The sequence below is a fragment of the Hyalella azteca genome, unplaced genomic scaffold (genome assembly GCF_000764305.2).
Source record: "Hyalella azteca isolate HAZT.00-mixed unplaced genomic scaffold, Hazt_2.0.2 contig15776, whole genome shotgun sequence".
In the NCBI taxonomy this organism is placed as follows: Eukaryota; Metazoa; Arthropoda; class Malacostraca; order Amphipoda; family Hyalellidae; genus Hyalella; species Hyalella azteca.
The window spans coordinates 568,689-586,714 of NW_025945615.1; the positions used below are offsets into that span (position 1 = coordinate 568,689).

At 37.3% G+C, this 18,026-nt stretch overlaps 1 protein-coding gene and 1 non-coding gene across 4 annotated transcripts; both read right to left on the reverse strand.

Moving 5' to 3' along the window:
• Nucleotides 1-7,159: 7,159 nt before the first annotated feature.
• On the reverse strand, nucleotides 7,160-14,682 carry LOC108681779 (trafficking protein particle complex subunit 1). 3 transcript variants are annotated; one of them, XM_018170856.2, is made up of 5 exons: nucleotides 14,623-14,682; nucleotides 10,708-10,830; nucleotides 9,391-9,444; nucleotides 8,875-9,030; nucleotides 7,160-8,642 (listed from the first exon to the last, which is right to left on the reverse strand). In XM_018170856.2, exons 2-5 carry the CDS (start codon nucleotides 10,804-10,806, stop codon nucleotides 8,514-8,516), a joined length of 438 nt encoding a protein of 145 aa, XP_018026345.1. In that variant the 5' UTR covers nucleotides 10,807-10,830; nucleotides 14,623-14,682; the 3' UTR covers nucleotides 7,160-8,513. The 3 variants fall into 3 exon arrangements, with proteins under 3 accessions (XP_018026345.1, XP_047740600.1, XP_018026346.1); XM_047884644.1 differs by lacking the exon at nucleotides 14,623-14,682 and adding an exon at nucleotides 14,536-14,581; XM_018170857.2 differs by lacking the exon at nucleotides 14,623-14,682 and adding an exon at nucleotides 12,722-13,286.
• Nucleotides 14,683-15,356: 674 nt separating this feature from the next.
• On the reverse strand, nucleotides 15,357-15,428 carry Trnae-cuc. The gene has a single exon. It is a non-coding gene; the product is annotated as a tRNA-Glu (tRNA).
• Nucleotides 15,429-18,026: the final 2,598 nt, after the last annotated feature.

An 18,026-nucleotide genomic window follows, 5' to 3' on the forward strand; every position in this document is an offset into this window, starting at 1 on the left:
CAGGTAATAAGCGATTTTTCAGCAACGATATCTTGGAGGAACGAACAAGTCGGTAAGCCGGTACTATAAAAGCGTCTAGACTTTCTGAAGCCCACTAAATTCTTACGAGATTTTCGACCACAAACTCTATTCAGAGCTTTATTTTTCTTTGAACAATTTAGGTTTTAACATGCGCTCAACTTATGCGTGAACGAATGACGCTCATAGATAGGAAGTATTTCGTGCGGAAACAATACAAGAAAACACAAGTCATTATTAGAAACTAACAAAATTGAGACAGTCGTAGATTCAAAAACAGTAAAACGAATATTTATCTCTCCGTAATGGCACTGGCAAGTGGCAACGAGACCCGTACTAAATGGGGGCTACGTTTATCAATTTCAATATGTTTAACCCATTTTAGGATAATCTAAATTGGAAGTTCTCACTTTTTCAGTAAATTGAATGCCCGAACTTGACTTGGCATAACGTCGTAGAATGAAGAGCTTTTTCGAAGCCACAGACTGAGTTTACAATTGATACTTTTGGCCGGTGAACGCCAACATTTATTGTCTTGCTCGCAGCCATGTTCCTGACTAATAGAGACCGCAACCATTTGTCCACGACTAAGTTAGTCACTCGTGAACAAACAAATCGATCGCAGGAGCAGCGACCTAAACTGTTGAGAACAAACGGTAAGCCCAACCAGACGAAGAAATATGGACAGTTGGACACACCATATAAAACTTTTGGAAACTTCACAGCAACCGTGTAGGCCACGAGTCCGAAAGCATTTGTGTGTTCAAGTCCGCCGAAATTTCGATTCGATGAACTAGGGCATCAAAAATGAATTCAAGCTCAAATTGAAAAACAGTGGTTAAACTGAGGTCATCTTATTATGAATAAGATGACTTCCCCGACTGCGGAGCCTAATCTAGAACAGCAATTTTGATGTGTTTTATACGCAATTACTCCCATTCAGTCAACTCTAAACATCATATCATAACGCTGTAGTCAATTACAAATTTACCTAGCATCCATAACAAATATCATAGATTTATCTGGGACTTGTCAGCAAACATGCAGTTTCAATTGCAATGAATTAAGCTTCAGAGTTCACGTTGAAGCATAAGCTTGAAGCTTCAGAGTTCACGTTGAGAATCAGCGTGATGCGTTATAAGTTACTTTGTATAGGCTAAAATAGACACCTGTGACTGACGACTCCTTGGAGAGGCGAAGGATCCTGGGCACAATCACTGATCGACCTCCCCTGCAACACAACCAGCGGCGAGAAGCAAGCAACAGCATCGTGCATCAGGTGGCCCAAATGAGGGCGGATGAACGATAATCAGAGGCGGCGATCCATCGTGGCCTGGGACTGCTATGTCCCAAACAAATACTAAGAAAACCAAGGACTAAGATTGAGGCATGTCATCCGGCGCGCGTGGTAAGTGATAGCCGGATTAGGCCATAACTTAAGAACCGAGGCCTTCAGAATAGTGACTGACAATAGTGAGACGAGAAGTAGGCGAGAATAGTGACAGACCATAGTGAGACGAGAAGTAGGCGGCGCAGCATACCTGCACCAAACAACTGAGCTGAAGTTAGAGTTCGGTTCGGCTGGATGTACCTTTCCGTAGCGGGAGTGAGGATTTTCAATTCCGTGCCGATAGAGCTGAGACGCGAAGTGTAATCTTAAGACCTTTGGAAGACGTATATACTTGTTACTGAGTACAATCCTCAAACGTCAGTCTCCTTTGCACTTTTAGCAGCAAGACATCAACAGCATCATGTATAAGCTTGCCCAACTGATATACCTACACGATATACTTAGCCTTGACCTACGGCAACGGAGACAACCTGCCTGACCACGGCTTGGGGACCACGATTAATTAATGAAGGTGGCGCATCATCAGGACCGTGGACGAAGACCTTCGAAATTTCACCATATTAAATTATGTGATATTAATGACATGGAAGACGAATCACCTCACCAGTATAAAAAAATTCTGGGATCTCCAGTTTGGTGATAAGGAATAAACTCGCAAATAAATATTCAATGTAATATTATTTTCAGAGTGGCAAATAAAGCTGGTAATTGCGTAACATCAATAATACAGAATATGCTCTAGAAATACATAAGAATATTTTTTAAATAAATGAGTATTTGTGTCGTAAAAAATTTGCATGTGCGACCGAACGAGTCCAGCGTGTGCATTCGAATGAAAAATGCGTTTGCGAATCAATTAATGAGACCAGCGTTTGCGAGTGAATGTGCGCGTCAAGAGTTTGCACGCAAGTGTTACATTATCAATTTCAAAGTGACAGCATCACAAATAGAACATCTATCATAGCTGGAACACTGGAAATAAATACAAGCTAGGGTTTAAATTAAATTAATCTGACGCACATCAACGTTCCCTGGCACAGATCGCCCGACAAAAGCTGCGGCGCCACGCTAGTCGTCTCGTTGGTATCGCATGAAATCCATTATAACTTTCTACAAATTTCAATTATGAGTCGGAAGTGCTGACTCGAGGACTGAGTTCAGCCACATTGAATAAATGGGCCAGATTTTGAATAACATTTGATAACAGTCTGAGTTCGAAGACTTCACCTGCACGTAAGTAACGTCACCAGCTCGCAGTGAGTGCTAATGAAAGTGTATCTTTAAATGGCCAAACCCGAGACCTTAGACAAATTTTAATTAATTGGCTATCTAACTGGTTAATTCTCTAACAGATGTTACCTCGCATAAGGCTCCGTTTGTAGAAAAAAAAAATACTTTGAGGCATCTCATTAGAATGAATTAAACGTAAGCCTCTCATTATGTCATTATGACCAAAACATGTAATAGAATAGAAGTGGGATGAAAATAAGGATGAGGCCTAAAAGTTAAATAGCTGATAAATCACCAATTGCTAAGAATAGTAGAAAAGAATACATGTTGGCTAATATTGGTCGAATAAAAACGAAGACATGCAATCAAATTACGTTTCCCGATACCTCTCAATATTAATGTTAGTTAATATCAATTAATACTACGACAAACAAAAGAACTCTTTACAATGTCAGTCCTTTGCACCTACGTACCGGTACTCGAGAACTTTAATTTAGAACAGATTAAAGTGCACATGCAAGTGAAATGCCGCGTACAGTATATGTATTTCTTCAGATTCTCAATTGAAATTTTAGATATTTCTTGAAGAAGCATGTAAACATTTGCACATATCGGAAGGTTCCAGCATCTTTACAGTGTAAAATTGGTTTAATAAATCTTGACACGACACCTATGGCTGAGGAAATCAAACTGTACAAGAGAGCCAAAACATTTTTTTAAATGACGATGTAGGCGCTATGGGAGTTGGCAATGGTAGAAGTGTGATGATTCAACGTTAACAAATAACATTCAATCATAAACCTATCTTGAACCTAAGGAAAATGATTATAATTATTCATCGACAAACTAAGTTGAAGTTCCCTATCATAACACAAAGTACGTTTTAGTTTATCAGTCGACCAGTTTAAAAAAAAATAATCAACAGCATCGAGAGGCGGCAGGTCTCAAATGACGACAAAGAGTTGACGTTAACATCTTTTGGAGACGATGAACTGCAACAGAACTTGAACTCCTATACTATATGTTGCTAAACTAAGTCGGTAAGTCGGTAGCTCGCACGAGTCGGAAAGAAGGAGAAGATCAAAGAATACTGCCTACACGACATTTCAACTCCAGAACAGAGACTGCAGTGAGAAAACGCGAACTTTGTGGTGAGGAACTCAGGAAAATTTCCCCTGAAAACGCGAAAGGATTCATATGAGAAGACTCCTACGAGATAGCCATTAAATCAAATCCGAGGCGAAGTTACTTGAAAAATGTAGGATTTTCGGCGAAGTTCTGCGTCAATGGATTACCTTTCCAAGTTAGCAAATTAGTCGCGCATATTTGAGCCGAAGCCGTACCGGACATGTTCTGGGAAGCCATTGCAGCCTTATTAATATCGTCCAATTAAATCAAGAAGCATCACTTGCGAGAAAAGTTAAGTAAAAATTTTCCAATTTTTACCGATATTGCAAAATGCATTGGGCAATTTCAGAATCTTTCAATACAAACAGCAACTAAGCAGCTGATTGATTTTGAACTTGGAACAAAGAATGATCAATAAAATTTATCAAAATAAACACCTTCTAGCTTAAATTTCACCAGAAAAACTAAAAATATACAAATTTGTAAGAACAATATTTTAACAAGAGTGGGCTGTCATTAGGCCAGCAAGTCAATGGCGCAATTGGCGAATTGGTACAGCTAGGCTATTGCATTGTCTATGCATAAGGACAGCCTTGAAATTAGAGTTTAGCACTAACATATGCTCCACAGCGTTAAATAATATAGCACAGTGGTCTCAGCATTAAAGATTGAGCTATGCTTTGCCTGTCGCAGTTTCCAGACACCGAAGAATTCTAACAGCTAGCTGCAGGTTTCGATACCGCAACTAACTGCTAGAATATCGCTGATCTTACTCATTAGGCCACCACGTATTGTAGAAGTGGATATCAAGAACATCATAGAAACAGCATGCGTCACATTATATGGCACCAGCATGCGTCATCATCACATGTCAGAAAAGTTACGATTGTAACGTGGAAACAATTCTCATCCGATGAATTCATCATTGACAAGGTCCCGCGTACGTACCTGTTGAAAAAAATTCACTGTAACAAATGCACTCTTCAAAAAATCTTGCATCCTTTATGCATCACCAATTTAATCATCATCAAATTACCATTCAAAAGAAGCAAAAGCATGATGTTGAGATATTCACTCTGTAAATAAAGAACCATGATAAAAAGCGATATACCATTGCATAGGCCAAGCTGCATTGTGGCAGCAGCATTTACCATACAGCATAGAACATTTACCATCCAGAATAAAATTTACATTTTCCATACAACATAGAATTAACAATTGCCATCCAGAATAAAAATTGCATTTTCCATACAACATAGAATTAACAATTACCATCAAGAATATAATTCGAATTTTACGTATTGTCTGGTGAAGAATGGCCGATTTCGACTTATGACTCCAAACATCCTTGTCACTAATACCGCTCGCATCCCTGTGGGGCGAATTCTCATAGCAGGTTTTACAGGCAAAACTTGGTAAAAAAAACGATCTTCACGTAATTAATAACGAAGCTATTTATTTACAATACGGTATTGCGATGGTTATTGGATTTTTTATCCGTTCGCAAGAATGAATTGAGAATATATATCTTCGTTGTTAATTAGATGAAGATCGGTTTCGATTCGATAAGGTTAAGCGTGTTAACAGATGCTAAAATCACCGAATCGATCAGCCTTTAACTCGATGAATAAAATTTAAACAGAAAAAATTCCTGAAGCGCTCGCAGGAAGGTTATGTCAATTAATAACGTCGTTTCAATGAGGTCAAGATCGGTTTAGATGTGCATAGTTCCGCCCGGAAAACCTGGCAATGGAATGTAGAGATGTTAGTAATCAGTGTTGATGTATACATGCCACATGTAAGGAATTAAAGACGTTACACACACGTATTCATTGCCTGTCGGACATCTGTTTTTCATTCTTAATATGAATCTCTGTTTTACATTCAATATGAAAAATTACTTTATAAACATCTTTGGCTGTTATCAACTCAACGTGAGGTAGTGATTTATTGCCAATGTGCACTTCTGTATAAAACCTAATCCAAAAAAATTAATAAAAGTGTTAATTTTAATCCATTACTGATGCTACTTAGTCAGTGAAACTTAACGAGCTTCCCTAGAATAAAGAAATTTATTCACAAGGAGAAAATCTAATGAAGCCAGAGTGGGGGTCTAGCATATATTTTACAGCAGAAAAGTTCTTGTGTTACATAGAGAATAACAATGTAAAGAATATACGAAGCGGTTATATCCAAAATGGCTCAAACATGACCCAAAACTGGATTCAGGGTCACATCCCAGCGTTCACTAGCAAAAATGAATGGCCCTCGAGAAGCCCTGATTTTAATCCTCCCGACTTTACTGTGTGGGCGATTTTAGGGAATAGGGTCTGCAGAACACCTCATGGTTCTTTGGATAGTTTGAAGTCTAAATTGACACGAGAATGGGACTTGATCCCTCAAGCAATGCTGCGTGTCTCCTGCGAAGCTTTCCCGCGTAGATTGGAGGCCGTCATTAACTATTATATGTCTTTAATTAGAATTTAGAATTGATTAATTAATTTATTTTTTTTCAAATAAGGGTGGTCATATTGATTAAATATGTCTGAGAATTGTTTAGGTGATTATTGGCTACTAGCTCATCCAATAAAAAAAAAAACAATACACCTGATTGTTTCATTGAGAAATAACAAAAAAACATGCGTTGCCATAAATATGGCGGACCCTGTACAAGCTAACATCTTTTGTCAAATTTCGAAACAGAAGCTGAAAGGGACTGAGCCCTGAGGTAGTTCAGAATTATGAATGAGTTGAACTGATCTTTCTACAATCAATTTTCTATCAGTTTAGTAAGTATTATGTAAGGATTTGAGATGACGGGAATCTCAAATTGTGTGTAGTGTAGGGATCGACAATCCTAAGCAACAGCGCAACAAACTAGACATATAATTTGCGTTTCTCAGCTAAGTTTTCTACTGAAACAAATCACAGAAAATATTTAGGGTGAACCATGTTAATTGTCATAACCCTTGAATCTCGGCAATAATGCTAACCATTATCTTCCTTCCATAACGCAGAATTTTAGGGCGAGTTACTTGAGCAGTATGACGTCAGAAAATCGACATTATCAAATGAAACCTTGAGGGTGGATAAAAAATTTTTAGTAAAAACTGCCCGAATTGTACAGCGCTTTCTGAGTAACAGTACACAAATAACAAATTCATATACAAAACCAAATCTTTTTCAACCATAGCTGTCTGCCAACACGGAATCTTTGCATAGTCGCAATATATTCATTAGCATTAATACGTGTGAGAATTCATTCATCGAGGAATACTGAACAATAATCATATGGTTTTCTATTATATTTTGAATTTAGTAAAAAAAACGACCATTGGAAAACTAGCAGCCCACGATAGGTTAATCAAACAAATATGAATTACAAAAATATTAAATTGTAAACAAAACTTAACAATGTATAATAAATACTTATCAACACGTTTTCTAGTTAATAAAATACAATACGTTGTCAATAGGCAATAGGTTTCTCAATTAAAACACGAGCAGCGTAGCCTTCCATGTAGTTTTTGTTCGCAATATGTCAACTTAACTGTTAAAGAAACAATTCCCAGTAGAAACTGTACAAAAACAAACAACTCGTTACATGAAATATCAATTAGGACTACGACAAACAAAAGAACCCTTTACAATGTCAGTCCTATGATACTAAAGAACTGTAATTTAAGGCAGATTTAGAGTGCACATGCAAGTCATTTGAAATACCACGTACAGTATCTATTGTTCTATTGATAATACTATGGAATATACAATAAGGAGTGAATCACCATGCAAAAGCTTCATATATTCAATAGAGCATAAAACAAATGGAATGGGTGATATCCAAGGAGTGTTGAAGTGTTGTTGAATTGGGTGACAAATTTTTACAGGTTGGCAACTATTACTTGGTCGATTCGAAGCAAAAAACATCCGACGTCTTCTCTAGCTAGTCAGTAATCATCATGTTCTAACAATAAAGGATTCACGCACATCACTTATAAATAAATTCCATATTTATATATGAGTACCAGTTCGCATGTTTAACTCTGGAATAGTACCTCGTATCAAAGAAAAACGGCCAATCAGAACATAAGAAGAAATGATACGTAGCTAAGCTGTGGTGACCTCATGGAAGATAACATTACATCCTATCAAGCAATGAGATCGGCACGAGCATGCGCAGTGGTCCGCATACCAACACAAAGTAGGTAAAACAGCCTTTGTTTTGTCGCTATTCACTCATTAAACTAGCTGACATTATTTGTATTCCCGTACTAAAGGAGCATTCCACAGCAGATTATGATCGGGTAAATTCAAAGCCGTGTAGAAATTAACCCTGACCAATAAAGGCTGGGAGAAAGAATAAATAAATAAGGCTAAGAAACGGAACGATAGATCTACTGATTAACTAAAAGAATTAAGTAATAATCCCAGAAAATGTTGAACTCATGCGATGTTTGACAGAAGAAAAGTTGACAATAGATATTAAAGAATAATAGTGTCATATTCAGACACTATTCAGTCACTATACACTATATTCACTATTCCAACACTATATTCAGACTATTCCAATTTCAGTGTCATAATTAAATGTTCGACCATATTAGTTTCCAAATATTTACGTCAGATGAAGGTACTTACCAAGGAATTCTTTAAAGATCATGTCTGAACAATTTGCTCATCAAAGAGTACAATGAAAAAGTATGAATACTTGCCAAAACTGTCGAATCCGATTGCTGTGATGACTATACAGTATACACTGCAACTTTACACACGGCGCACTGCAACTTTACACACTGCGCACTGCAAATCCAGGATGTTGCTTCACGATCTCGTCTAGGCGCGTTGCAAACAGCTGACTTTGTATGGGCTGCCCCAGGGCACACTCAGGGTTGTGCACTACGTACTCCACGTACACCTGGTGAAGAAGATCACTTAAAAACTGGAATAAACAAAGAGATGACTGAAAATTTTACAGAGAAAGTTTGAACTCGTACTATGGCGGTTATGCTTCAACATATCAGCATAAAGAAAAACCCAAATCTGTCTGTCCGTCCGTGACTTTACGTTTTCGTCGACGAGAAAATGCGCTCTCTGTCACTCACTGCAGTGAGTACTGAGATATATTTTTATATTCTGGAGCTACTAACCTGAGAGAATATGAGGTGCAGAAGTTCTTTGACATTCTGTACTAGCAGGTCAGTGTTTAGCACAATTCGTAACCTGGATGGTGTCTCATACAAGTGCAATCTGTACTTGTTGGTGCTGTAGTGCAGATAACCATCCTTGATGTCAAGGGGAGAAACCTGTGAAATGTTGTAAACTTGAGCAAAATGTAAAAACTATGATAGAATGAGTTGCCTGTACATGGAAATTATAGAAATAAATTGTACAGAGTTTCACTGTTATATGATACATAATACAGAAACCAAAAATTGGTACCTATAGATATGTGAATATTCAAGAGGGAGAAATCCAAATTCATATTTATATTGAAAATGAATCTTTTAACAAAAACCCACTGCAGGCTATCATTCTGCCTCCCAGTGAATATCTAATATTACAGATTTGACTTTTAAATTTAACAAGAAAAGTTCAGGCATATGTTGACTATTCTTCTCTTGTATGTTCTAAATACAGAAAAATCATATAAGAAACATACTGACCTTAGACACGAATGACTTGAGGGAAAAAATCATGCCGTACATGAGCTTGGCCTCCTGTAAAAAAAAAATATGTACCTAAATAAAATTATAGTACTCATGAATTCCATTATTAAATTCTCATTCTAGGATGAATACAATGTTAAAACCCTTTCACAAGGAAGCATAGAAATATGCAGATATTTAAATTTTGGTGTAGTTCAGCTGAATATTTTCTTTTATGCAAGTTTGATTGAAGACCAGAGCATGCTTTTTATTAATAATCTTCTTGTTTGTTTTTTCAACGAGTCAAACCAAATTTCTTGCTGGCGCCAGGAGATCAAAAAGCAGGTTTCCAAATGACATTTTAATATATTGCAACGTTTCGAAAATACAATTTTCATTATCAAGCTGGTGATGGTTTTACAAGACTTGAAATTGGATTTTGAAAATGACAGTAGTACTACTATATTTGAATTTCTAGAGCCACTACAAGAAAGTATTGAGAATTATAAATTAATATACTCATAGTGGCTTTTCAAAATTTTGCATGATATTGAAGTAAATTGCAGCTGAAGTTCTATAAGAAGCGGTCACCACGCTAAATGAAGTTAACATTTTTTATCAATTCATATTCAAAGGGAAACTACCAAGCTGCAATTTAATTTGATTTTCTGAAGCTACTTTAAATCAATTAAATTGATATTGCCTCTTCTGACTTTTCAAAAAATGTGGAAAGAGTGTCAATTTCACTCCCCATATCAAAACTTTCATTTATATGTACATCTTTTAATTCCTGGGCATGGCAGGGAGTGATGGGATGGGCACATGTTTTGAGATAGGCAGAGAAATGATAATATAGCATCAAACACATGGCATATCAAGTAACTTGCCTGCTAAAAGGTTGAGGTAGTATCAAGTCTTAGAAAACATGGGCTTTTTCATCCCATTCTTTCAATTTGGCAATTTGCTAAATTATACAGATTGATAAATCACTTGGCAATCATAATTACTCATAGGGTTTCAATCTTGAAATTGGTCAAAATTCAATCTAACTCACACAAGTAAATCTCAAATGTAACACTTACAGATAAAATGTACTGCAAAGCTCAAAATCCACAAGACAAAAATTTAAAACAAACCTACTAAACTTTAGAATTCAATATAAAATAATGATCTCATCAATGAAAAAATCAACAAATCAAAGTAACAATGTGAGACATAAAGTGAAGCTGCATGTAAAATATAATTAAGATATACACATTGATACCTTCAATACACATTCTTCAATGAAAATAAATCTTTCTTGTCATCTAAACACTGAATAATAATAGTACTGACCTCCGTGCGTGACATTCCAGCTTCTTTATTGCGGTGCCACTCAGCATAATGAAGCAATGTTCCATTGCGGTCAAACATGTACATATTATAGATGGTCATTCTGAAAGTAGCACCTTACACAACCTGAAATGAAAAATTTTGATTATATTTCATATAAAGTATATGAATAAAAGAAAATTTAAAAAAATCATGCAGATCAGTGATTACTATATTACCTAAAATGTAGTTAGTAATGATCACTGCATAAAAAGCTGCAAGTTGTTCAAATAAATGTGAGAAATTGTATGCACTGATGCACATACTGTTGTATGTAATATCTGCAGTGGCATGTATGCACCATAAAATTATTAGAGGGAAGCATTATTCCTTTCTCAAAATTTTCTCGTGTGAAAATTTTCAACGTGTGACAGATCTAAATCTTGTGCACATAAAAGGTCAACAAAGGACTTATGCGGCTTATAGGGTAAACGCGGTATATTCCGTCACATTAAGGACGCATCGAGAAATGAAAAACTATAAAAAATAACCGTATGGGTTACTCAAGTTCTGTTTGCTTTAGGTGACTCTCGAAACACCGTACTACGCGTCGGCAACGATGAAACGTCACAAAATGTTGCCATATTTATGTAAAAGCCTTTAGGATGCAAACCTACCAAATCCCTTTATTCCGTCACTGTGTGTGGCAATATTTGGCACGTGGTGAGGCATATTCCGTCCGCGCTTCAAATTCTACTGATACGTAATGCCGTCATCCACGTGTTCGAATTCCGTTTGCTGTGTGANTGGCACATATGCACCATAAAATTATTAGAGGGAAGCATTATTCCTTTCTCAGAATTTTCTTGTGTGAAAATTTTCAACATGTCACAGATCTAAATCTTGCGCACATAAAAGGTCAACAAAGAAATTATGCAGCTTATATTGAAGAACAATTTGATGTCAAGTGGTAACAGTGGAATTGGTGACAATGATTTTGGAAAGGAATTTTGCCTAGCAACACTTGTGCAGGCATGGAATATACTATCTACTTTCTGAAGTGTTAGGAGAGCATTCCACCATTTTTATAGGCAGAAGATCCACACCAAATTAATTATCTTTAACATAATGGCTGAAAAAGTGCATGATTGAATTACAAGATTTCCTTAATGAATATGAATTTTCCAATCTTGCTCATGAGGAGGAAATTCTATGAAAGAAAAAACTAATTTGAGAAATTAAAAAAAATTTATATATTGAACAAACAATGGTAAAAAATTTCTCAACCCATTTTTTTAGAAACCTGACAAATAGCAAAGCATTGAGTCATTTGAGTGAGTATGCCTTTAGCATAAAAATGGTAGCTATGAAGTGGGAAAAAATCTGTGCATTAAAGATTGAATAGGGATTTAAGAGTCATTAGGGACCAATCTGTATTAGGAAATTAGGTAGAAACAGACATGCATCTTTCTAGGTTTGGAGGGCTGTGAGTATAGATCACATTTTAGGGATGATGAAATCATGAATGTATGGTTAAATGGTAGAAAAGGCTTTGTACTCAGGAAGGAGAACCATGCCACAGTGAGAGAGTGAAAAGCAGCCATTGGAATTTCAGTTATTCATGTTTCAACAGAAGGATGTTGAAGCAAGCAAACAAGGTGCTCTTTTGATCCCATAGCCTATATGCTAGGTATATAAAGAGTTTAGGGTCAAATCCATAACTTCTGGGTCAGAAGGGCTTTAAGGCATAACCCTTATCTATGGTTCTCTTGACACTCTGGCTCTTCATTGATTTTCTCTGCTTCACCCCTAGAGCTCTAGTCTAGGAGGAATGATACAGAGTCCCACTCCAGAGCAGTCACACTGGGGATACCAATCACTCACCAAGAGCACTGACCACTCACCTGGGAGTACTATCCACACACCTGGGGACACCAACCTCACACCTGGACACACTAACCACTCACCTGGAGGCTAGGGGCATATGTAAACCACTCACCTGTTGCCCTGATGGGGGCACCAACCAGCAACCACTCACCTGGGCAGTCTGGGAGCATCAACCACTCGAGTCGAGTGGGAGCAACAAGTGCCACACCTCAATTAGTGGTAGTTATTCTCATTCCATTCAGAAATATTTAAACACAAATGAAAGGAAAAAATTCAAATAAAGAATACCAGTTTGGTCAACTGTTAGATTGCCTTGAGATGGCCAGAACACTTAGTCTTGGTGTCAAGTCAGAGAGACTTGACACCAAGAGAGTTATGCAGAGAGACTAACAGGCATGAAATATATCTACTGGGTGAGCGGCAACTGGATTTTTTCTAGCCGTTTTTGTATAGATTTGCCAGCTGTGATTTAATTTCTTTGAGCCATGAATTTCATTTCTTGGCCATGAAGTTATTTACAAGCTGCAAACTTATTTACAATGTCCTGTGGCTATGCACATGTTACTCCAAATCTCTATTTTCACCCTAGAAACAGCAACAGTAATATTTGTCTTTACTTTAGTGGCCATTGAACACATAATAATGCAGTCTGACCAGTGACCACACTGACAAGTGACAACTGACATGACCTCAACTAAATGATTTTCAACAAAACATTTTGGTTTTACTCATTACCATTATGTTCTGCAGGATATTTTGGCGGGAGCATTGAACGGTTGAAGTACTGCAGATTGCAGAATTTGAACATTTTTTTAAATGACACGTTTGCAAAGTGCAAACAGCAATTTCTTTCAATCAGACAAAAATAAATGACGTTAGAGCCACAAGACATATATAGTGGCTGTGTGGCAAGAGGCCAAAGCAGAGTTTTTTAGACTCTCCGTCCCTATAGTTAATTTTTGTGTCCTATAAGTAGACCAGTTAAGTATCATGGATACCACTGGGAGATTACATGACTCCGTCTCTGCCCACAAATACCTTTGAGCACTATAGCTATGTTAGAATTACATCATTTCCATGTTCCACCTAATATTGGGCCCCAATATTAGCCATACCAGCATTATCATACGTAAGAAATTGGATTAAATCTTGAGTAAATAAGGAAATTAGAATTGATCTGATTCTAAAAAGTATTTAGTTTGTCACCATGTCATGAGATTTCATACCTACTGAATTTAGCTAGCCTGTATGATTATTAGAGTTGCGATATTTCAGAAAAAAGTAGGGACTTTTCCCAAGCTGGAGACAGACTGCAAATGTTGATCAATGTAAAGGAATCAGGAGTTGATCTCAACTCTCAAGCTAGTAGCCTACGCCCTACGGTAGTACCTACTGTACTAGGCTAGCTAGCCTAACTAGCCTAGTAACTACCTCTAGCTCTGAAGTTGGCACATGTGCCTACAACTGCCACTGCCCGACTGGTTTAATAAATTGATGCATACACAGAGAAATAGTTGTATAACATATCAATTCTTTGAGAACATGAGAAGTGTTTAATTCAAAGAGGCGATATCGCAGTTCTCGTACATGTAGGAAATATTCTTTGATAATAATCATAAAATGCAGTCAGTGATTAAAGTTATTTATTAATATGCACAGATACATGTAGGAGGTGAGAGGTGTAGTTCCGCCAATCATTAGCTCAAAAAAGTAATTCGTGCAGTAATTTAATAAGGAAAAAGTGTCCGTTTTATTAGAAGCCTCAAGCCACTTTTGTGAATAATTTCGCGACCATAGTACCGACTACCAACGTGTCATCGGTACCTTTGAGAATTGAGACGTTCCTACCTTTTATTATCAACAAGATATAAGGACAAAATTGACTACATAGTACTTCCAATATATTGAGGGCCGATTGAATTGAGCTTCGAATACCACGAGAAAAAAACACCCATTATCCCATACCGCTTTACGAGTAACGAAAGGCGACAGAAATGTACAACTAAACGCTAAAGAGTTACGTCGGAGAGCCAGAAACATTTCAATATTTACCTCCTCTTTTCTTCTCCGCAAAACCAAGACACCAAGGAAAATACGTGAACGAAAGAAAACTGTTCAATTAGAGGAGCACTGGACCATTTAAAAGTGGGAATCTCTGGAATGCAATAAAATTATAATGACTTTGCATCATGTCAAAACAATTTTAATAGCTTATAACTGCTGAATAATCAAAAATTCAATGGTTTTTCCTGCCTATTTGATGCAACGATTATGTCTTTTTCTAAAAACATATTTGAATTCACGTCTCGGACAATTGCGGTTGCGGTCATGGTTGGATTAATTAATATATGTATTAATTCAACCATGTGTTGCGATTGACTCGGAATGTCTCTGATGCGCTGATGAGTAAATACTTGCGAAATAAATGTCAACGTCAATGAGTTCACTTAAAGATACGAGGTTATGGGCACGTGAGATTTGTTTCTTTCTATGTTTGTTACTGCATTCTGTTAAATAAGTGCCTATGACTGTGAACCGACCATATTAGAAAAAACGGAATAAGAAATTTTCAAGTTACAAAGTAACTCCAGCCGACTTAGTAAGTGTAAAGTGGACAAATCATCGCCTAGAAAAATCATAAATTTCTCGAGGCTAATTTCTATTTCACTTACTCCCTCCAGGAGTATCTGTTCCTGACTGCAGTAGAACCACTTACTTGGGAGACGAATCAACGTATTACTTCAAAATGCACGTATTAACAATCCTCATTTATTATCAAAAAGGTTTTCCCGTGCCGGGAATCGAACCCGGGCCTCGCGGGTGAGAGCCGCGTATCCTAGCCACTAGACCACACGGGAGTTAATTTGGCCTATCAAATGATTATTACCATACAAAAATATGTCGATTCCTCTAGCTATTAATTATTAATATGAGAAATATTGATTCTCGTTACGTATATTATTTACTCTCGGTATACTTCCCCGAGCATCGCTTGGACCCTTTAAAGTCAATATTAACAATAGCTAACACGCAATCCCAGCGGTGCCATGAAGAGATGACAATTACGACATTCATTGACATATACAGTAGATATACCGGACTTAAATCAGCAACGTAATAATACACAGCTGGAGCGATGGGGATTAAAGAAGAGCAAAAACAATATTAACCCCCGTGAAATAACTCCTAATCCCCGATTGTAATCGGGGATTACTAATATGTAATATTGTAATATGTAGTAACTCCTATTCCACCAGGAAACAATTTAAATTTTTTATCAAGTCTCCTGTTTCACAATGTCTCACAAAGTTGCCGCTAAGTCAACATGAAATTTCAGGTCCAGGTATTATCCCGACCCGACAGGATGTAGGTATACTTCTTGTATACTTATACTCAACATTAGCACACAATAAAAATGTGCATTTATTATTTATCCTATGAGAAATTGTTAAAAATTCGGCGCAGTCGATGGAATTCACACCCTAACAACATTCCGTGTCCTATGAAAAAAATTTGCCTTGCCTTAAAAAATGTAGGCCTAGAATATAAAAATGTAGGCCGAGGTTACAATGTGATTGGCTTGTGGCGGAAATCTAATTACTCGTATTGGTCGTTCAAGTAATCAAGTTACTAGAGCTTTGCCATTGAAAATTTGAGGCGGCTTGTAAGCGGCCAACGAATGGGAATTCAAAGGCCACGTTTATCTCCGATGATTATATTGATTATATTTGATAAGGTAAGGAGCCCTTTATAAGTAGCTTTTTTTATGTAAAGCGGCTCGTCCAAAAGGGCGCAATAGTGTTCAAGATGTTACACTGATGGAGAATGTAATTTGTAACCTGAATTGGATTAAAGGTTTAATCGAACAGCGTGGGTGTGCGTTGTGATTTTTAAATAAATCAAATTAAATTTTGTCTTATCTTGATTTGGTTGAGGTTTAATTTTCCTGGTAGTATTCTATATAAGATATAAGAAAACAGTTATCAGTCTTAAAGCAGTCACTCAAGATTCAATTAAGCAGAAGGTAAAAACTCCATCAATTGAAAAATAATTAACTAAGAGGTGAATATCGCAAAACTATTTGTGAGAAATTGAAGAAAAACAGACAACATCCGACATATTCTGCACGATTGTACGAATAGATCAAATTGCCTGCCTTCCCTCGTAAGAGCGCCAGGTCCCTGCCTTCCCTCGATATAATTTCCCACTTTACGGGGCTTTGATGATCAATTTTTCGCTCTCAGCGCTTTTTTGTCACAGGAATTTTTTCCTCGACTTGCCTTTAAATAAAATCTTCTGCCCGGATCCTGAGCTCTCAAAAACTGAGCAGAAAATCTGGATAAGTACGGCAAGATACGGCCAAGTTATGGCCGTGAAGGTGGCTGCTGGATTTGCTTTGTTTTATCACCGCAGTTGCTGGACTTAAAAAGCTGGTTTATGCCACCTGAGTTTCGACGGCCGCTCAACTTCACCGAAAAAGTACAGTTTTTTCGAAGCGTACAAAAAACAGCGTTGTAATTATCAAGATGTACGTTCAGCTTATACTTATATCGATTTAGTCGAGAGGAAGTATGCAAAACAGACACATAAGTATACTCGATCTTTGCTGAATTGAAATTGTCAGTGAGAAAATAATTTAAATTAGACATTGGCAAGTCAATGCAACTGTACAATGAAAGGTTTAAACTTTTTCAGATTAGAAATTGATGCAAACAGATAGAGAACGAGTAAGCCATGCATGATAGCCGCAGTCATTGAATAGACTTTGTATTTAGGTGGAGGGGATGTCTGGTAGAGTGAAATTTGAGACCAGCATGGCAGTGTCCAGTGTGGTGCCAAACCAAGAAGCGAGCGTGAGAGCAACAGTTGGAAATTGGGTGTGTACATGAAAACTGCTGACATATAGAGACCTCTTCTTCAGGAGCATATATAACTAATATAAGGAGCATGAAAATCGAGCTCTTTGGTCGAGAAGTGAACGGAACCAACTCTGTGATGGTCATGACTCGGCTCTCTCTAAACCCTAACCCTTTTCCGAGTCAGAAGGAAATGCGCCGAAACAAACTCTGTTAACCCTTTCTCATATCGGACGGCATGCATCATACAACCCTGTTAACCCCTAACTCCTAACGTTAACCCTTAACCTTATGAATCCTTCTCTGCCGCCCTTCTCTCTTTACATGCACTAACCTGAGCCATAGATCTCCCCAAACCCCTCTGTATACTCTTTGGAATGATAAGAATATCTTCAGTAGATCGGCTCACCGAAGCGAATCTAAAATGCGTATATATACGGGGCCTTGATGAGTCATTGTGGATCGTTAACTTACGTGCCTATCGTGCCCGGAGTTGCAAAGTGTTCGCCCGTAGATTTGTTAAAGATTATTTGTATGTCTCGGATAGCCTATGCAAAATTATTTATACGCGATTTTAAGAACTATCGCATTGTCGAATAC

Excerpts from the sequence above, each read along its gene's own strand:
- LOC108681779 (XM_018170856.2), bottom strand. The coding sequence starts at position 10,806 with ATGACCATCTATAATATGTACATGTTTGACCGCAATGGAACATTGCTT. Across the intron at positions 9,031-9,390 it reads TCAAGTCATTCGTGTCTAAG|GTTTCTCCCCTTGACATCAA; the intron begins GTCAGTATGTTT and ends AACATTTCACAG. Across the intron at positions 8,643-8,874 it reads TGCACCTCATATTCTCTCAG|GTGTACGTGGAGTACGTAGT; the intron begins GTTAGTAGCTCC and ends CTTCTTCACCAG.